Raw genomic sequence first — 15,252 nt, 5'->3', positions numbered from 1 at the left:
TTGTTGGACAAAATGTTCTGATGGGCACTGAGGGGCGATGTCCTTTTTCTTTGTTGCATGCTGCTTGTTTGGTCCACTATGTTCCCTGCATTTCAGATCATTGCATGAACATATTCATGTGCAGTTTAAAAGGAATGCTTGTTACACTGAATGATACATGCCACATTTCTGCACAGCCACTTAGCCAGAAATACAGGGAATATTGATGATACGGGAATTGGGACTTGATGTGTGTTCAAGTCTGAGCAACTGAAGTTGCTAGAGGATGGAGGATGAGAGGCTAGCCAGAAAGGCATTGGAATTATCAATTCTGTGGGTAATAAAGGAATTGACTCAGCAAAATCAACAGAAGCACTATCCAAGAGGTTATGTCAACATAAATAGCCATTCTTCATGATGGTGAGGATATGGGGTTTGAAAACACAGCTTAGGAACAAATAGGAAACCAAAGTTGCAAATTGGTTTCAACTGAGGAGAGAATGTAGGGAGGGGATTGAATCAGTGTTGAAGGGGTGGAGTGTACAGAGGAGCTGAAATTGCTCATTTCCATCGACCCAGTATTTAACTGAAAGGAATCACAGCTTATCCAGTGTTCAAATGAAACCCGACTCTATGGATAACATGAAAATAAAATATACAAGGAGCACAGTGTTCCAATATGCATTCATCAGTTCATTGTTTAAACTCATGCAAACTGTTTTGGTTATTTTTTATCAATGTTTATTAACAAACTGAAGTAAGTATCTGAGATTCGGCAATGAGAATTGTTAAGATTTATCTAGGCTATCTGGCTGGCATGGACAAGTTGGACTGAAGGGTCTGTTTCCATGCTATACATCTCCATGAGTCTATGTGTCTAGGAAAGTTGACATAGTCCCAGATAACCATAGCAGAGAGAAATGCCAGGCGGCGATTTAATCTGAGGGTTACCTCACCTCAGGTTAACAAGACACAGCACTCATGGTGACCTCAGCCAATAAAGGAATTAAAGTCACACTGTTGTTGTCACACTGAATCACAAACCAACCAAGTGAGCTAACTGGCCCTAGTTAATAAACTGTACATGATGGTAAGACTACATAACAGCATGTTCTTTGTTGTACAGGTCCGAACGTCCTCGCACAGTAGATGCACATGACTCCTATGGTCTCAGTTACCAAGAGTCCATCTACACATTTATTAAAGTTCAATGATTAATTGCTATCTCTACACTTATAACCACGAAGGCGTTCCAGAGATAACAGAGTGGGACTGAAGTAGAAACCACTGCAGGAGGATGTTTCGCCATGACTGGGTGGGTGAAAGTGGAATTCAGGAGCAGCACTTAGATTCATGGTGAATGGAGGACTGGAGTTGGCGAAGGACACATACAAATTGTGGAGGAACAGCAAGGACTGGTCACCCAGGTCATGGATATGAGAGATGTGAATTGTGACATTGATTTGAGTATGGGGTGGAGACTTGATTTGAAAAGGTCACTACACTCAAAAATTCTTGAGGGGAAACGGAGTTTGGAGTCTGACTGTACTCCTGCACCCTGAAATATCAGAAGAAAATAAGAGTCCAGAATGAATTTTTCAGCGCCATGGAGTCTCTTAAGTGCTTAATAGATAATGTAATACATTTTTTAAAAGTGTGCTGAATAGAGCAGCCTTTTGTTTGAGCGCAGCAGGATCCCATTAATGGCAACTTTCGATAATCTTCAAGGTTTTATCAAATTGCTTAAAGATTGACGAGGGCACCGGAGATAACATTTCTCTAAGTAATTGGGACATTCCTTCCACGCCGCCAAGATCTCACCAGAAAAGAAAATGCGAATGATGATTTGGCTGGGAAGATCTGAAACACAATGATAAGATCAGAGAGGGTTGATTGGAAATTTCTATTTTCTGCAGCCCAAGTTTGAAACCGGATCAATTCATTTTCCATCAAGTGGAAGAAAAGCAAACTCGACACGAAATATCAACCTTTCCTCTCGTCACAAATGTCGCCGGAACTGCTGAGTTTCTCCAGCACTTTCTGTTTTGATTTCAGGTTTCCAGCACCAGAGGTACTTTGCTTCAATTGACTTCCGCATTTGAATTATGTCTAATTGTTTGAGTTGACCGATTTCACCATATTCAGGGTTAGGTTTGTACATGATCTTACACAATGTAAACTGGGAGGAACAAATTCCCAGCTGAAAACGGGAAGGATGTGAATTTGGTGTGAAAAAAAAATTGCAGATCAAACTCCAAAAAAAATGATACTGGCAACAGCACGAAGCTAGGGGCAGGTGGGAGGGCTGGTCATCTTAACTCAAAACATCAGCTTGCTCTCTCTCTCTCTCTCCACAGATGCTGGCCGCTGGGATTTGTAACTTTTGTTTTGTTTCCGGATGACACCTTAACTCTTCTTGGGAGAAGAATTTGTTAAAAAAATTCAGAGAGCAGCAGCTGATCTCGTTGACTTGAATCTGAGATCCCAGATCCTAGAACCTTGAGTCACGGGGGCGAGGTGTGGGTCGGTGCATGGGACCTGTGCCCGGGGAGATCATTCTCACCCTGGGTCAGAAGAAAATCTTCTGACCGCCCCAGCTCTAAACTGTGCGTGTGTGCAGACTGATAACAAACTCAATCCTCGGAATCCCTGAGCTAGTAAAAGTTGACCACCCAAATCCCGTCCCGGGACACGGGAGGAAATGAACATGAGGGTTGCCGAATACATTTTTATTTGGGAGGAGAGAAGGGGGAGGATGAACAGATTTGTAAACAGTAAGGTGAAGTTTAGGCAATGTGTTTACTGCACGGAAATGGTCGGGGGCGTGGGGAGGGGGAACAGGATGTAAGAAAACTATTTGTCATTAACATTAAAAAAATGCTGTGATTCGAAATACACTCCACATGAGGAACCTCCCTCCTTAAATCTATCGCCAGGAAAGTTAACGCCTTCTGGAAATCACTGGCCCCTTTTTAAAAACCCAGTCCAGTTTATCAGAGAGAGACTGAACTTGGACTGGGTTTGGCAGATCACAGCCTCTGGTCCTCCAGGGAAGGACCAAGTGGAATTGGTTGAATTATCTTGTACCTTCCTGCTCCTCACCCACCCCCCCCCACCCCCCCATCACAGCCCCTTCTTTCCTTGACAGTGAGGAAGCCTTTTCTCTCAGTGACCGTCCCCTCTTGGCTCTGGGCGAAAACACTTCTGGGGGAAATTTTCAGGATGGTCGCTTCAGGAGCCCTGGTCTTTCTGGTCCTCCTCACCCTGGGGGAGACCTCTATGTTGACGGTGCGGGGTCAGACCGCAACCCCTCAACCCGCGCCGAGTGCCCCCAAGCCGGCCGGCCGGGAGATGACCAACACCAGCGGCTGGGATCGGAACGGGAGTCGCTCGGTGAACCGGCCAATGTGCAAGCAGCGGACCGAGATCACTGGCACCTTCAAGTACATCAACACCTTCGTCTCTTGCCTGGTGTTCGTGGTGGGGATCATCGGCAACTCCACCCTGCTGAGAATCATCTACAAGAACAAGTACATGAGGAATGGACCCAACATCCTCATCGCCAGCCTGGCTCTGGGGGACTTGCTGCACATTGTTATCGATATCCCCATCACCGTCTATAAGGTAGGACACCGGGCTTGGAGATCCCGGGGGAGGGAGAATTCCCAACCCGTGTGTTGATGTGGGAGAGGAGGCAGAAGCAGTCGGAGTAGTGCTGAGGATTGTGCTTTGCAGTTTATGCAGCCCCGAAGGACAATGGGAGCTTGTCTCTTGCACTTTGTAAACTTTTCCGCCTTTTTTAAAATAAAAATGGCTAGCACATCCCTACATTTATACCAGGAAACCTGTAATTAGAGGCTGAGTACAGAGATTGCGATTAAACCGATGCACAGACCTTGAAAGTGTAGTTAAACTGCTACTTCATTCCACGTGCAAATGCATTTTGAGATGTCTGTGTCGCCCTGGGGGTAAAACACTGCCCTCAACGAAATAAAACTTTAGTGTACACGACTCGTCCGGAAAACTGCCATGGCCTTGCACCCAGACCAGATAAAGAGAAAAAAAATGCCCATTCCACTCACCCCTCTCCCGCCTCACCCCGTTGGATTTGCTGGAACGTTTTGTATTTAATCTGTTTAATGACTGCACACCCCCCTCATGCTTTATCAGAGAGCAAAAAAAATGTAGAGATAGTGGGGCGATTCTGCTATCGAAATGAATGATAAGGCAAACCATACTTTGGTGGTGTTTACGTACAGATACTGCAGCAAATTGAGTCAAAGCCAGGTAGGAAGCGAACTGAAGGATATTGTATCGCAGCCACAGTTCCGTTCCGCTGTTCGCTCCGCGAAAAAAAAAGGTCACATCCCACTGTCTGTCACCATTCAACAGTGGGAAGTTTCCGTATTCGTTCAGGAGAAAGCATGTAAACTCAGCCACGGAAGGTTAGAGTGTGATTCATTCCAAAGTATTCCCAAAACGGAAAATGTTAACTATTGCTGGACATTTCTGGCAGCGAAAATGAGCTAGTGCAAGTGAACTAGATTATTCCTTCAGGTTTTAATTGTTCTCCGAGATTCTAAGCATTGGTTTAATAAGTCTCTTGTAGTGGAGTGATAGTGTTTGAGGCAAGGCGCATGAGTTCAAGCCCCATCTGCTCTAGAAGTGTGTAATAACATCTCTGATCAGGTTGATTAGAACAAAATGTAAAAACTGATTTTTTTTGTCCTTTATGACTTCTCACTCTCACTCCAATATTTCTCTGGCTCTTTATTCCTGCTATAGTACCTAATTTGCTGTCGAATTTAATTCGCTAAATTTGTACCTTTTTCCTGCCCTTTCGCTATTTATTACACAATCCTGCAATCTGATTGATAAAAGAGATTATGCAGTTGCTGCTCTGTTCATTTTGGTCCCAGATTAGCTCATATTATTTTAACAAGTCTGACTAGCGGCACGTACTGCCCTGTTACAGGAAAACGTGAGCCAAAATGTGTGTAGAGTTCTTACACAACAAAGTTTGAGTTACAGTCCGGCAAAGCCTGCACTATATCTTAGGTGTTGCCAGCTGTATTTTGTGTTGTATTGCAACTAAATAGCAGCATAACACATTCAGATAATTAAATCCTAAAGCACTACTTTTTAGCAAGCATAGTTTACGTTTAAGTTTTCTCTTCGCTATGACATAGGGTCATTCTCTAGTACAAGATTAGAGTGGTGCTGGAAACGCACAGCATGTCAGGGAGCACCAAGGAACAGGAAAATCGAATTATTCCTGATGAAGGACTTTTGCCGGAAACGTCAATTTTCCTGCTTCTCAGATGCTGCCTGACCTGCTGTGCTTTTCCAGCACCACTCTAATCTTGACCCTAATCTCCAGCATCTGCAGTACCCACCTCCGCCTCATTCTCTAGTACTGTTAGTGACAAGCAGCTAATGAAATGTTAACTTTATGGACCTTCTAATCTGACAATCTAGCATTAAGTGTCTAATTTCAGCATTAACAGTGGTTCTTTAATTTTCTTCATTCACTAAACATTGATATACTGACATCAATGACTAGCATTGACAGAATAGTCTTTTTAAATTTGAGAGAGCTAAATTGAAATTGCGAAAATGCTGTTTGATTCAAGTACCATAACTCCAATAGCATGGTCACTGTATTGTACAAGAACTCAGGAAGAAACCTTCTGTTTTAATTTTAATTTGCACAAAGTTTAAAGAAAGCTACATCAAACTTAGCATCTAGCAAAGGCATGGTTTATTATTTGCAGAATTTACTTGTTGCAAATGTTTGTTCGAGATGCTTTCAAATTTCAATTTTATTAGTTCTCTGCAATTGAGATATAGGTGTGTATTGCACATGTACTTTTCATGGGGTGAAAGAAACCTTCAGATTAAACATCATACACTGTTTAAACTGACAATGTATCAATGTTTTGGATTATGAGCATTTGAAAAATTTTGAAAATTCAGCTAACGCATATTTTGCATTGTGCACATTAAATATTGTGTATATTAACTTATCCAGTTGTCATATTTCAATGATGATGATACCCTGAGATTTTGCAAGAAATTCCAGTTTCATTTCAATGAAAAGTTAACAGTTGCTCATATTAAAAGTGCTTGTTCAGGTTCGTAGATTGTAGGGTATTCTATTATTCTATTATCTGCATTTCTAACATGGGGTAAATGATAGGAATAATACCAATGTGTAATTCAAGTAGCGTAACAATTTCTGAATTCACATTTGCTTGTGTAGCTTAAAATGTACAATCAGTTGACTTTTAAAATGTAAGTGTGGTATCATAAATTGCTTATTCTTGATGGTCATCTAAATATATCGGATACCCATTTGTTATCATCCTTGCTAATGTTGTTCACCTCTATTTTAAAATTGCCCTCATTGTTCTTTGTCTGTACTTCAGACTTATACTGAACCCATCCTCTCCACAAACACATTGTTTGATGTTCTTGGAATAACAGGATCATTATTACTGGACCAATCCTAAATGTCATCACTTTAATCTTTAGTCAACCACACGTGCAGCAACATATACCAAGATTTTTCTGCTTATGTGTCAGTTAGTCCAACTGAGGCACAATATGGCAGTGCCGAGAATCTGAAAATGGAATGGAAGATGGTAGCATGCTATGACAACTTTCTTACTCATTTTGACCAGAGCACAATGCTCAAACTGAGATAGTAATGTGAAACTATCTGGTGAACATGAATAGTAACATCAAATTTGCCAATAACACAGGATTAGGTAGTTATGCCTGAACTGACATACAGGTATATTGACATTTCTCCCAAATCAACTATAGTTCTTGTAACTACAGTTTCATGCTGTCAGCAATGATTTTTGTTTCATGTCTTTTCGTGTGCTTTACCATTTTATTTTGCCTCTGCTCAGCAAACAAGAACTACTGGAAGAATCCTGCTGATTGCTTGCAAAACATTTCTGTAGGTGTTTGTGTGCAAGTTTTAGCAATGCAATCTAAACATATTCACAAATGTACCATGGGCAGATTAGAATGTATATGCTGCATAAAGTGGAATATATTTAAATTCTTCAGTTGCTCACTCCCTCCACCTTAGCTAAGCTAGGTGCATTAATTATGAGGAGCACTGAAAATCCTACCTTATTGCTATAACAACTTAATTGCAATAAGTATACTTTGAAATCTCTGTGATTGCCAAACAGGTAGGACATCAAGATTAGTATTCACTTCTAGTTATCAGCTTTCCCTGCCATTGCATATAATTTGCTAATAATCGCTTTTTAGCAGTTCTGCTACTTTACATTTCAATAGTGTTATTAATCTTTTGGATAGAAAATCGTAAAAGCAGGACTTTACAACATTTCAGTTGTTATTTATTTATGCAGTACTTTTTTAATATCCAGAAACACAAAAGACCCGACACAAATGTAATTCTAAAAGGGAAGATTTGAAGGGATAACCACATGTTTTGTGAATAGATTGGATTTTAACTAGACTTTTAAAGAAGCAGAGAAAGATAAGGTCGAGAAGTGAAAGGAATTTTTGGAACAAATGTATGGTCAGAGAAAAGGACAGTTTGCTGGAAAAGATTATAACATAGCATAACAGAGAACTAGGAATAACCAAGACGATGATGGGATTTCAACTTAAAAATTAATTATAATTTTGTTGCATGCTTCAGGAGAGGGAAAAGAACTTTGATGAAGGATGGATAATGGGCAGCAGACCATTGAACACACTGAAATCTATAAAGACAAAAGGCAAGGCTGGTGCATCAAATGCACCAGTTCATAGAACATAGCAGTATAGCACAGGAACAGGTCATTCAACCCACTATGTCTGTGGTGACCATGATGTTATCCTAAACATAATCCCTGTACATGGTCTGTATCCCCGTATTCCCTGCCTGTCTTGTGTTTGTCTAAATACCCCTTAAACATCACTATCATATCTGCTTCCATGATCTACCCTGACAGCACGTTCCAGGCACTTTCTGCCCTCTGGGTAAAAACCTGTTCGAGAAAGGTTGTGAGCTTTTACTTTGTCAAAAGCTGAAGTAGGGTTCAAGAGGACAAGGAGGGTGACTATCATAGTCACAAATGATGTTAGTGACTTCGGTTATGATAATTTTGGTGATGTGATGGGGGTGAATATCTAACCGGACTGGTTTAATAAGACATCTGCAGGAGAGATGGACAGATCTGCAATGCATTAGTGCATACAAGATACTGGAGAGATGAGGAAATTTGAAGGTGTGATGATAGTTTGTAAGGCCAAGCATGTTGAAAGTGGACTTCTTTGGCAATGTTTGATGATGGATTTCAGAGGAAGGGAGGCAATGTCTAAGGAGCGGGAGCTACCTACAATATCAGCTACTGTAGCAGCCAAAAGAGGAATTGGGTGGTCAAGCATTTAATGGGAACTAAATATGGACATATGATTTGGACAAAGCATTGAGGGAATAGAGAAATAAAGTGTTCTCTATTAGCTGTACCTGCTCAAATTGTCTAATCTTTAATTGCTTTGAAGTTTTATAATAAAACCTCATCCAGTTGAAAATATGCCCTTGAAATTCTCAATGAAATTCTGCATCTGTTCTCTTTTCATCGAGATCTTTACTTTTTCCTCACCCAGATGCTGAACAGGCACTGGCTGCATATTTCCTTGCATGAAGGGGACAGTAAACTAACAAATAACTGAGTATAAAGAGATAACGCAACTTTCAACATGACAAATGTTGTATTAATATAATAGCTTTCATTTACAACTGGGCATACCAAAGCACTTCACAGTCAATTAAAAACTTTTTAAATGTAGTCACTGTTGTAATGTAGACAACGTGGCAACTGATTTTGTCCATAACAAAGTCCCAGAACAGTAATGTGAAAATGCATACACTTTTTTTGAGATTCCAATTGAAGGATAAATGTTGACCTAGACACAAGGGATAACTCTGCTGCGCTTCTTAAAAATAGTGCCTTAAGATCTTTTGCATCCACCCGAAACTGCCTCAGTTTAATGTTTTATCTGAATGTCGTACTCTCTGTGCTGTACTGAAGTGCCAGTTTTGATTTTTGTGATGGAGCCCTGGAGTAAAAAATGAAAGCTAGAACAGCGACCTTTTGAGCCACCACTAACATGGCATTTGTAATGAAAAAAATAAAATAACGTTACATTTCCAAATCTGGAACATTTTAATCAATGGTGGGAAATCTTCCTGGTTAACATGAAAACAGTCCAATTGGACAAGGTTCTAAAACTTGACAATTTACAACACTGAAAAGTCATATCAATTGTGATTGCTAAAACTGTTTAATTGTTTAGTAGACGCATACTCAAATGAAATAACATTTTCTTAAATTTATATACTGCACAGAAAATAATAAACTTACCAGCTTTGAGGCACTTGAAAGTCTGTGATATTTTACTTCTATAACTCACATGGAGAGTAGGCATTGGGAAAATTGCCAAAGTTCACTGCAGTAAAACATTGCCAATTTCTTTCCTCTCCTTGATGAAGAGAACAGATACTTCATTAAATCAGAATAGGAATTAAATGTAAAAACTTGTAATTAACACCAAAAAGTGCTTTTTAGGAAGTACTGGATGTGAATCACTTGTCAATAATTTTAAGTTTCTGCTGCACTAACTGTTGCTATGAATATATTACAGAGGAAAAAACATACAATCTGGTAGCTGAATCACACTCTGTTTTGTCAGAGCCACCCATGGCTGTGATCTTCGAGTGCAATAAAGCTACCACAGCTGCAATTTAAAATCCTAGAATTCAGTATATCTAAAGGCTTCACTCTGTTTTAACCTTATAAGAACCCTTCAGACCAGTAAGACTGTGAGCCAGTACTAGAGATAATGAATGTAGCTAAGCATTTGGGCTATACTGAATGATTTATGTAGCAAGCTCTCTTTATCTCAAAACTTGGAGTACTACTGTGCATGCCATGGTGCATATGATATGCATCATGTTTATCAGCTTAAACAGCTTAAAAGTCTATAGAAAACCCAAGCACTAGATTATCTGTGACAAGTGTAGCCTGGTTAGCATGCAAGTGGTAGAATTGGTTAACATATTTATTTGCATTCATCTTATTTCAAGTCAATGATTTGATTAAAAATGAGGAAATAAAGTCATACATCTTTTGAGCACTAAGCTTGAGCAGTTTAGTTCAATATTCAATATTGAAAGTTAAATCCTTGTCTTAAATCTGTCATCTGTCATCTGATGTTTCTTCTCAAGAGGATACTATCTTTGTGTGATTTATTTTATTACCGTCACTATATATATTTTCTGTTGCCACAAGAGGTTGGCGTAATGAGAGCTGTTGGAATTTTGGTCGTCACAAAGTTAATGAATCATGTAGCAAATAACTAAAGAGCATTGTATTGATAATGTAAGACCTCTGGAATAAATAGATTACATCTGAGGTTCATTGATTTAGTGGATAAAGATTATTGAATCTACTGTGTCAACACAGTAATTAAAATAGCTTAGTTCACTCATCTTTACATTCACAATTTTTAAAAATTCAGGAACACGGAGTTAGAACTTGAGCGACAATTTTACCTTCTTGGTATGTCTTTAGTTTGACTGTCAAGTATGATCTGAGTTGATGCTTACTGCATGTGACAACAACATTCAATGGCAGGCATCAATGTTCCCCTCTTTGCTTTATATCCTGGTAACTGGGTGGCCTAGTTTGAACAGGCTGGATTCTTTCTATACTGTCAAGCTGATTATCAGCCATGAACTAAATGGATGAGCATATGATTATAATGTTCCACATTCACTGCAAGGTTCTTAGTTGCATTTTGCAAATATATTTTCCTCAGTGCATTAATTTTGATTTTAAACAGTAGTCCTGAGTAAAGGGAAATGAATAAAGTTTAGTTGAATATCCTTAGCTGTTTTCTACATCTATTTTGCAATTTTTTTGTCTTTTGTAAAGATCCTTTTGAAATCAAGAATGTCCTTCCCCAGCTACCATTTTGTTTTTCTGTGCTTGAGCATGGGTTCAGCTGCATTGTGACATTTTGCCAAACTCTTTGTCTCCTTTGATTGTCAATGTGACATACCCAAAAGTAAAGGTCATGGCATATCTCCCTTACACAGTGCACAAAACCAACAATGGTGGATCAGTCAGGCCTTACTAAAACTGCTGCTGAGACAATATTTGCACAATCTGCAACTGGATTAAACCAGTAACATGGGAGCCTGCAAGGCAAAGGATGTCTCAGAGTTTATTACACTTTTCACACCCTTTTTATAATCAGATCTTCTGGAATTTGTAAGCTATCTCTAAAGTGTAATTGAATTTCACTTAACCTCTGCCTCTGTAATCCTTCCCAGGAGCTGAATGCTTGCTAAGGTCCGCCACCTTTCTTTGGTTGCTCCTAATCCTGGAGATTTCTTTACATGACCTCCTACCTCCAAGTACCCAGCCAATAAAGACAAAACTGTTTTGTGAACATCCCTTAGATTTTCCTCCTTGTTTGCTTCCAGCAGTCTCCGAAAGGTTAATCTTTAATTTCAAGAGGTTCCAGGAGAATCCTAGAGGATTGGCAATCCTACACCTTCTCTGAGCCCACAGACTGCAGTTTTGTAGATTTTACAAGGTTGGATTAATAGTGCTTCCATCAAAGTAATAATGGGTGTTCTCCATTTTGTGTAACTCTCTCTGCCAGAGTGGATCCACGAAATGGTCCTGATTTAATGTGCATAAATCATTTAACTTTGACACCTTTGATATTGCAGGTGTGACTTTTAAAAAATCTCTTTTGCACTCATTGCATTAAACCACATATTTGGCCATTTGATACTTTGATTAGTTGTTGTTAAAATCTGTGAAGAAAAATGTAGCTCCTAATGTCTTGTTAATTAACAGAAATAAACTATTTAATTCATACTTTATGATGTTGGACAAGGTATCCACAGATTTTGCACTTGACTATATCAGAAAAAGCTGCTACAAACTGTTTTAGGACCACGGTAGTGTACATCTGGAATCTCCCACTCAAGTATCATCTTAATTAACCAACCGCTTGGGTGTTTGCCACAAGCATAGGCTACATGTATCAGAAATTACTGTATTCTCAGCAGAAAAGAATGAGGACTTTTGTTTTCACCTGTTGAAAGAAATCAAAAATTATAACTAATGATAGAAGCTAAGATATCACATTCACTGACTTACTGATCTAGATTGACAAAATGTGCTTAAATGCTTGTCAAAATATGGATTATGAAAATCTTAGAAGACAGACTGTAATCTGCAACAAATGTACCTGAACTTTAATTTCACAAACAGAGTAAATTTGAGCTTTTCGTACCGGCAATAACAGGTCATTGCACATCTTCTTTCATTTTCAGTGAACTTAAAAGGAAGGAGATGGTAAATCAAAACCTCATTTGCCTGCTGACGTGAATAGAAAATATCCTATTTGACTATTTGAAGAGCAAGAAGTTCTCCCTATCTTGATAAATATTACTTCCTCCAAAAATATTGCCAAATGCAGGCTATCTGTTCATTCATTTTCTGCTTGTGAGGCCTTATGTGAGTACTTCTGTTCTCTCCTGTTCCCTTCACACTGGCCTCAGGCTTCTAGTATCGGCAGTATTTCCCTTTTATTCCTAGACACATCTGACCTTGCAAATTATTGTCCCTTCTCCTTTTCATCCCTGAATTCCTTGGGTATATGGTGACCTCCTAGATCCATTCACATTTCTTCTCAAAACTACATGTTTGAATCCTGCAATCAGCAGTTGCCTGGATTGTAGTACTTAATAATTCTTAACAAAATCACAAGTGTCAGCTCAAGTGACTATAATAAAGGCAAACTTTCCAGTGTCATTCTTTTTGACCTGGCTTCAACCCTTGACATGGTTTGCCATACCATCCTCCACTGATGCCTCTCCTCCATCATTCAACTCAGTCAGACAGGTCTCAGCTGGTTCCATTCTCCTCTATTTAACCGCAGGCAGAAAACCAGTTGCAATGAGTTCTGGTCCTGCATACTCAACTCTGGTGTCCCCATGGATTTATCCTTTCCTTCATCTTAGTTCTCATCTATAGGATGCCTCTTGGTGATATCATTTGAAGGAATGCTTTATTTTTTAATTATACATTGATGGCATCCAGCTCTCCCTCACTAACATCTCTCAACTTCCCTACTGTTGCTAAAATATCAGACTGCTTCTCTGACAGCCAATACTGAATCAGCAGTAATGCTCTCCAATCATATATTGGCAAGATGGAAGCCATTGTTTTCAGAATGCAGTTCAAACTTAATTCCCTAGATGCTGGTTCCACCCTTCTCCTTGGCAGTAGGCTGAGATTAAGTCATTCTATTTTCAACTTTGGTGTCACATCTGAGCTCCCAACCTCATTCCTGGCATCTGTAAGGCCGCCTATTTTCATCTCTGTATGATTGCTGGACATTATCATTGCCTCACCTACTCGCCCTGATGTTTTCTTAGTTTTATTAGACTTAACTATGCCAATACTCTCCTGGTCAATCTCTCACATTAAATCCTCCTTAAACTCTAGGCCATATAAAGCTTTGCTGCCTGTGTCTTACCTCTCAACAAGTCCCATTGACTTTACCAAAGAATTATAGAATCTCTACAGTGTGGAAGCAGATCATTCGGCCCATTGAGTCCACATAGACCGTCCAAACAGCATCCCACCCAGATTCACCCCCTCTACCCTATAACCCTTCATTTCTCATGCCTAATCCACTACACATCCCTGGACACTATGGGCAATTTAGCATTGCCAATCCACCAAACTCATATCATTAAACTGTAGAAGGAAACCAGAACAGCCAAAGGAAACCCATGCTGATGTGTGGAGAAAATGCAAATTCCACACAGACAGTCACCTGAGGGTGGAGTCGAACATGGGTCCCTGGGGCTGTGAGGTAGCAGTGCCACTGAGATTGTGTGTTTGCTGACCTAGTTGGCTTTGCAGTCAAGCAACGTCTTTATTTTAAAATTCTTATCCTGGTTTTGAAATCCCTCCAGAGCTTCCTCCCTCCTAATCTCGGTAATCTCCTCTAACTCCACAACCCTCTGAGGTGTCTGTGCTCCTTGAATTTTGGCATCTTGTGTATTCCTAATGATAATGACTTCACCATTGGTGGTTTTCCCTTCAGTTATCTAGGTTTCAAGCTTTGATGTCTTCAGTCTGCACATCTCTAATTCGATGTCAAATGAAAACTGAAAGAATTACAGATGCTGTAAATCAGAAACAAAAACAGAAATTTCTGGAAAAGTTCATCAGGTCTGGCAGCATCTGTGGAGAAAATTCAGGTTAATGTCTTGGGTCAAGTTCGGAGGAAGGGTCACTTGACCCGAAATGTTAACTTGGATTTCTCTTCGCAGATGCTGCCAGACCTGCTGAGCTTTTCCAGCAATCTCTCTATTTGGAAGACCTTCTTTAAGACAATCCTTTAAACCTGTCTTTTTGACTAAGAGTTTGTCATTTGACCCCAATGTTTTTTTATGTGGTTCATTGTCAGACAAAGTCTAACTATGTCTATGTCAGACAAGTTGCTTTGAAGTGCCTCGGGATGTTTTGTTAGATAAAGGTATTTTATGAATGTAAGTTGCAATATCTTAATCTGCATAACCATGACTACATTCAACCTTCAACATTCCAACATTAAATTGTTAATTTAGGACATGCTAGAGGTGTGATAACATGCCATGTAAATGCAATTTTTTTTCTGCTTCTGGCAATGATTAATCCTTAGATACTTCAAAACTTTATTTCTTGTATCTTAAAGGATTTGAATCCAAGGGAACCTACTTTTGGAGGAGGTTTAGAGATGTGTGGAGTGGAGATTAAGGATGTAGGTGGTTAGCTCCTGGGATTAATTGTAGAAGTAAAATTGTTGGAATGAAATGAATTTAGATTAGATTAGGTTAGATTATTTACAGTGTGGAAACAGGCCTTTTGGCCCAACAAGTCCACATCGACCCTCCGAAGAGTAACCCACCAGGACCCATTCCCCCTGACACTAGGGGCAATTTAGCATGGCCAATCACCTGTGGGACTGTGGGAGGAAACCAGAGCACCCGAAGGAAACCCACGCAGACACGGGGAGAGTATGCAAACTCCACACAGACAGTCACCCGAGGTGGGAATTGAACCTGGGTCCCTGGCACCGTGAGGCAGCAGTGCTAACCACCATTTCTTTCTGTGGCTCAGATTTTTATACCTCTAATTAATATGACATTACTTTGAATTTCAT

General features: G+C 39.8%; 1 protein-coding gene across 2 annotated transcripts in view; it reads left to right on the top strand.

Annotated features, from left to right (window-relative positions):
- The first annotated feature begins 2,815 nt into the window (after nucleotides 1-2,815).
- Nucleotides 2,816-15,252, top strand: part of LOC132816401 (endothelin receptor type B-like) — a 34,514-nt gene continuing 22,077 nt past the window's right edge. The window contains exon 1 of one of the 2 annotated variants that reach the window (XM_060825929.1): nucleotides 2,816-3,603. In XM_060825929.1, coding sequence (XP_060681912.1) covers nucleotides 3,202-3,603 — 402 coding nt within the window. In that variant the 5' untranslated portion in view covers nucleotides 2,816-3,201. The remainder of the gene's footprint in view (nucleotides 3,604-15,252) is intronic. The other variant, XM_060825930.1, reaches the window with a different exon arrangement.

The sequence above is a fragment of the Hemiscyllium ocellatum genome, chromosome 6 (genome assembly GCF_020745735.1).
Source record: "Hemiscyllium ocellatum isolate sHemOce1 chromosome 6, sHemOce1.pat.X.cur, whole genome shotgun sequence".
NCBI classification, from domain to species: Eukaryota; Metazoa; Chordata; class Chondrichthyes; order Orectolobiformes; family Hemiscylliidae; genus Hemiscyllium; species Hemiscyllium ocellatum.
This window is presented reverse-complemented; position numbering and strand designations above follow the sequence as displayed.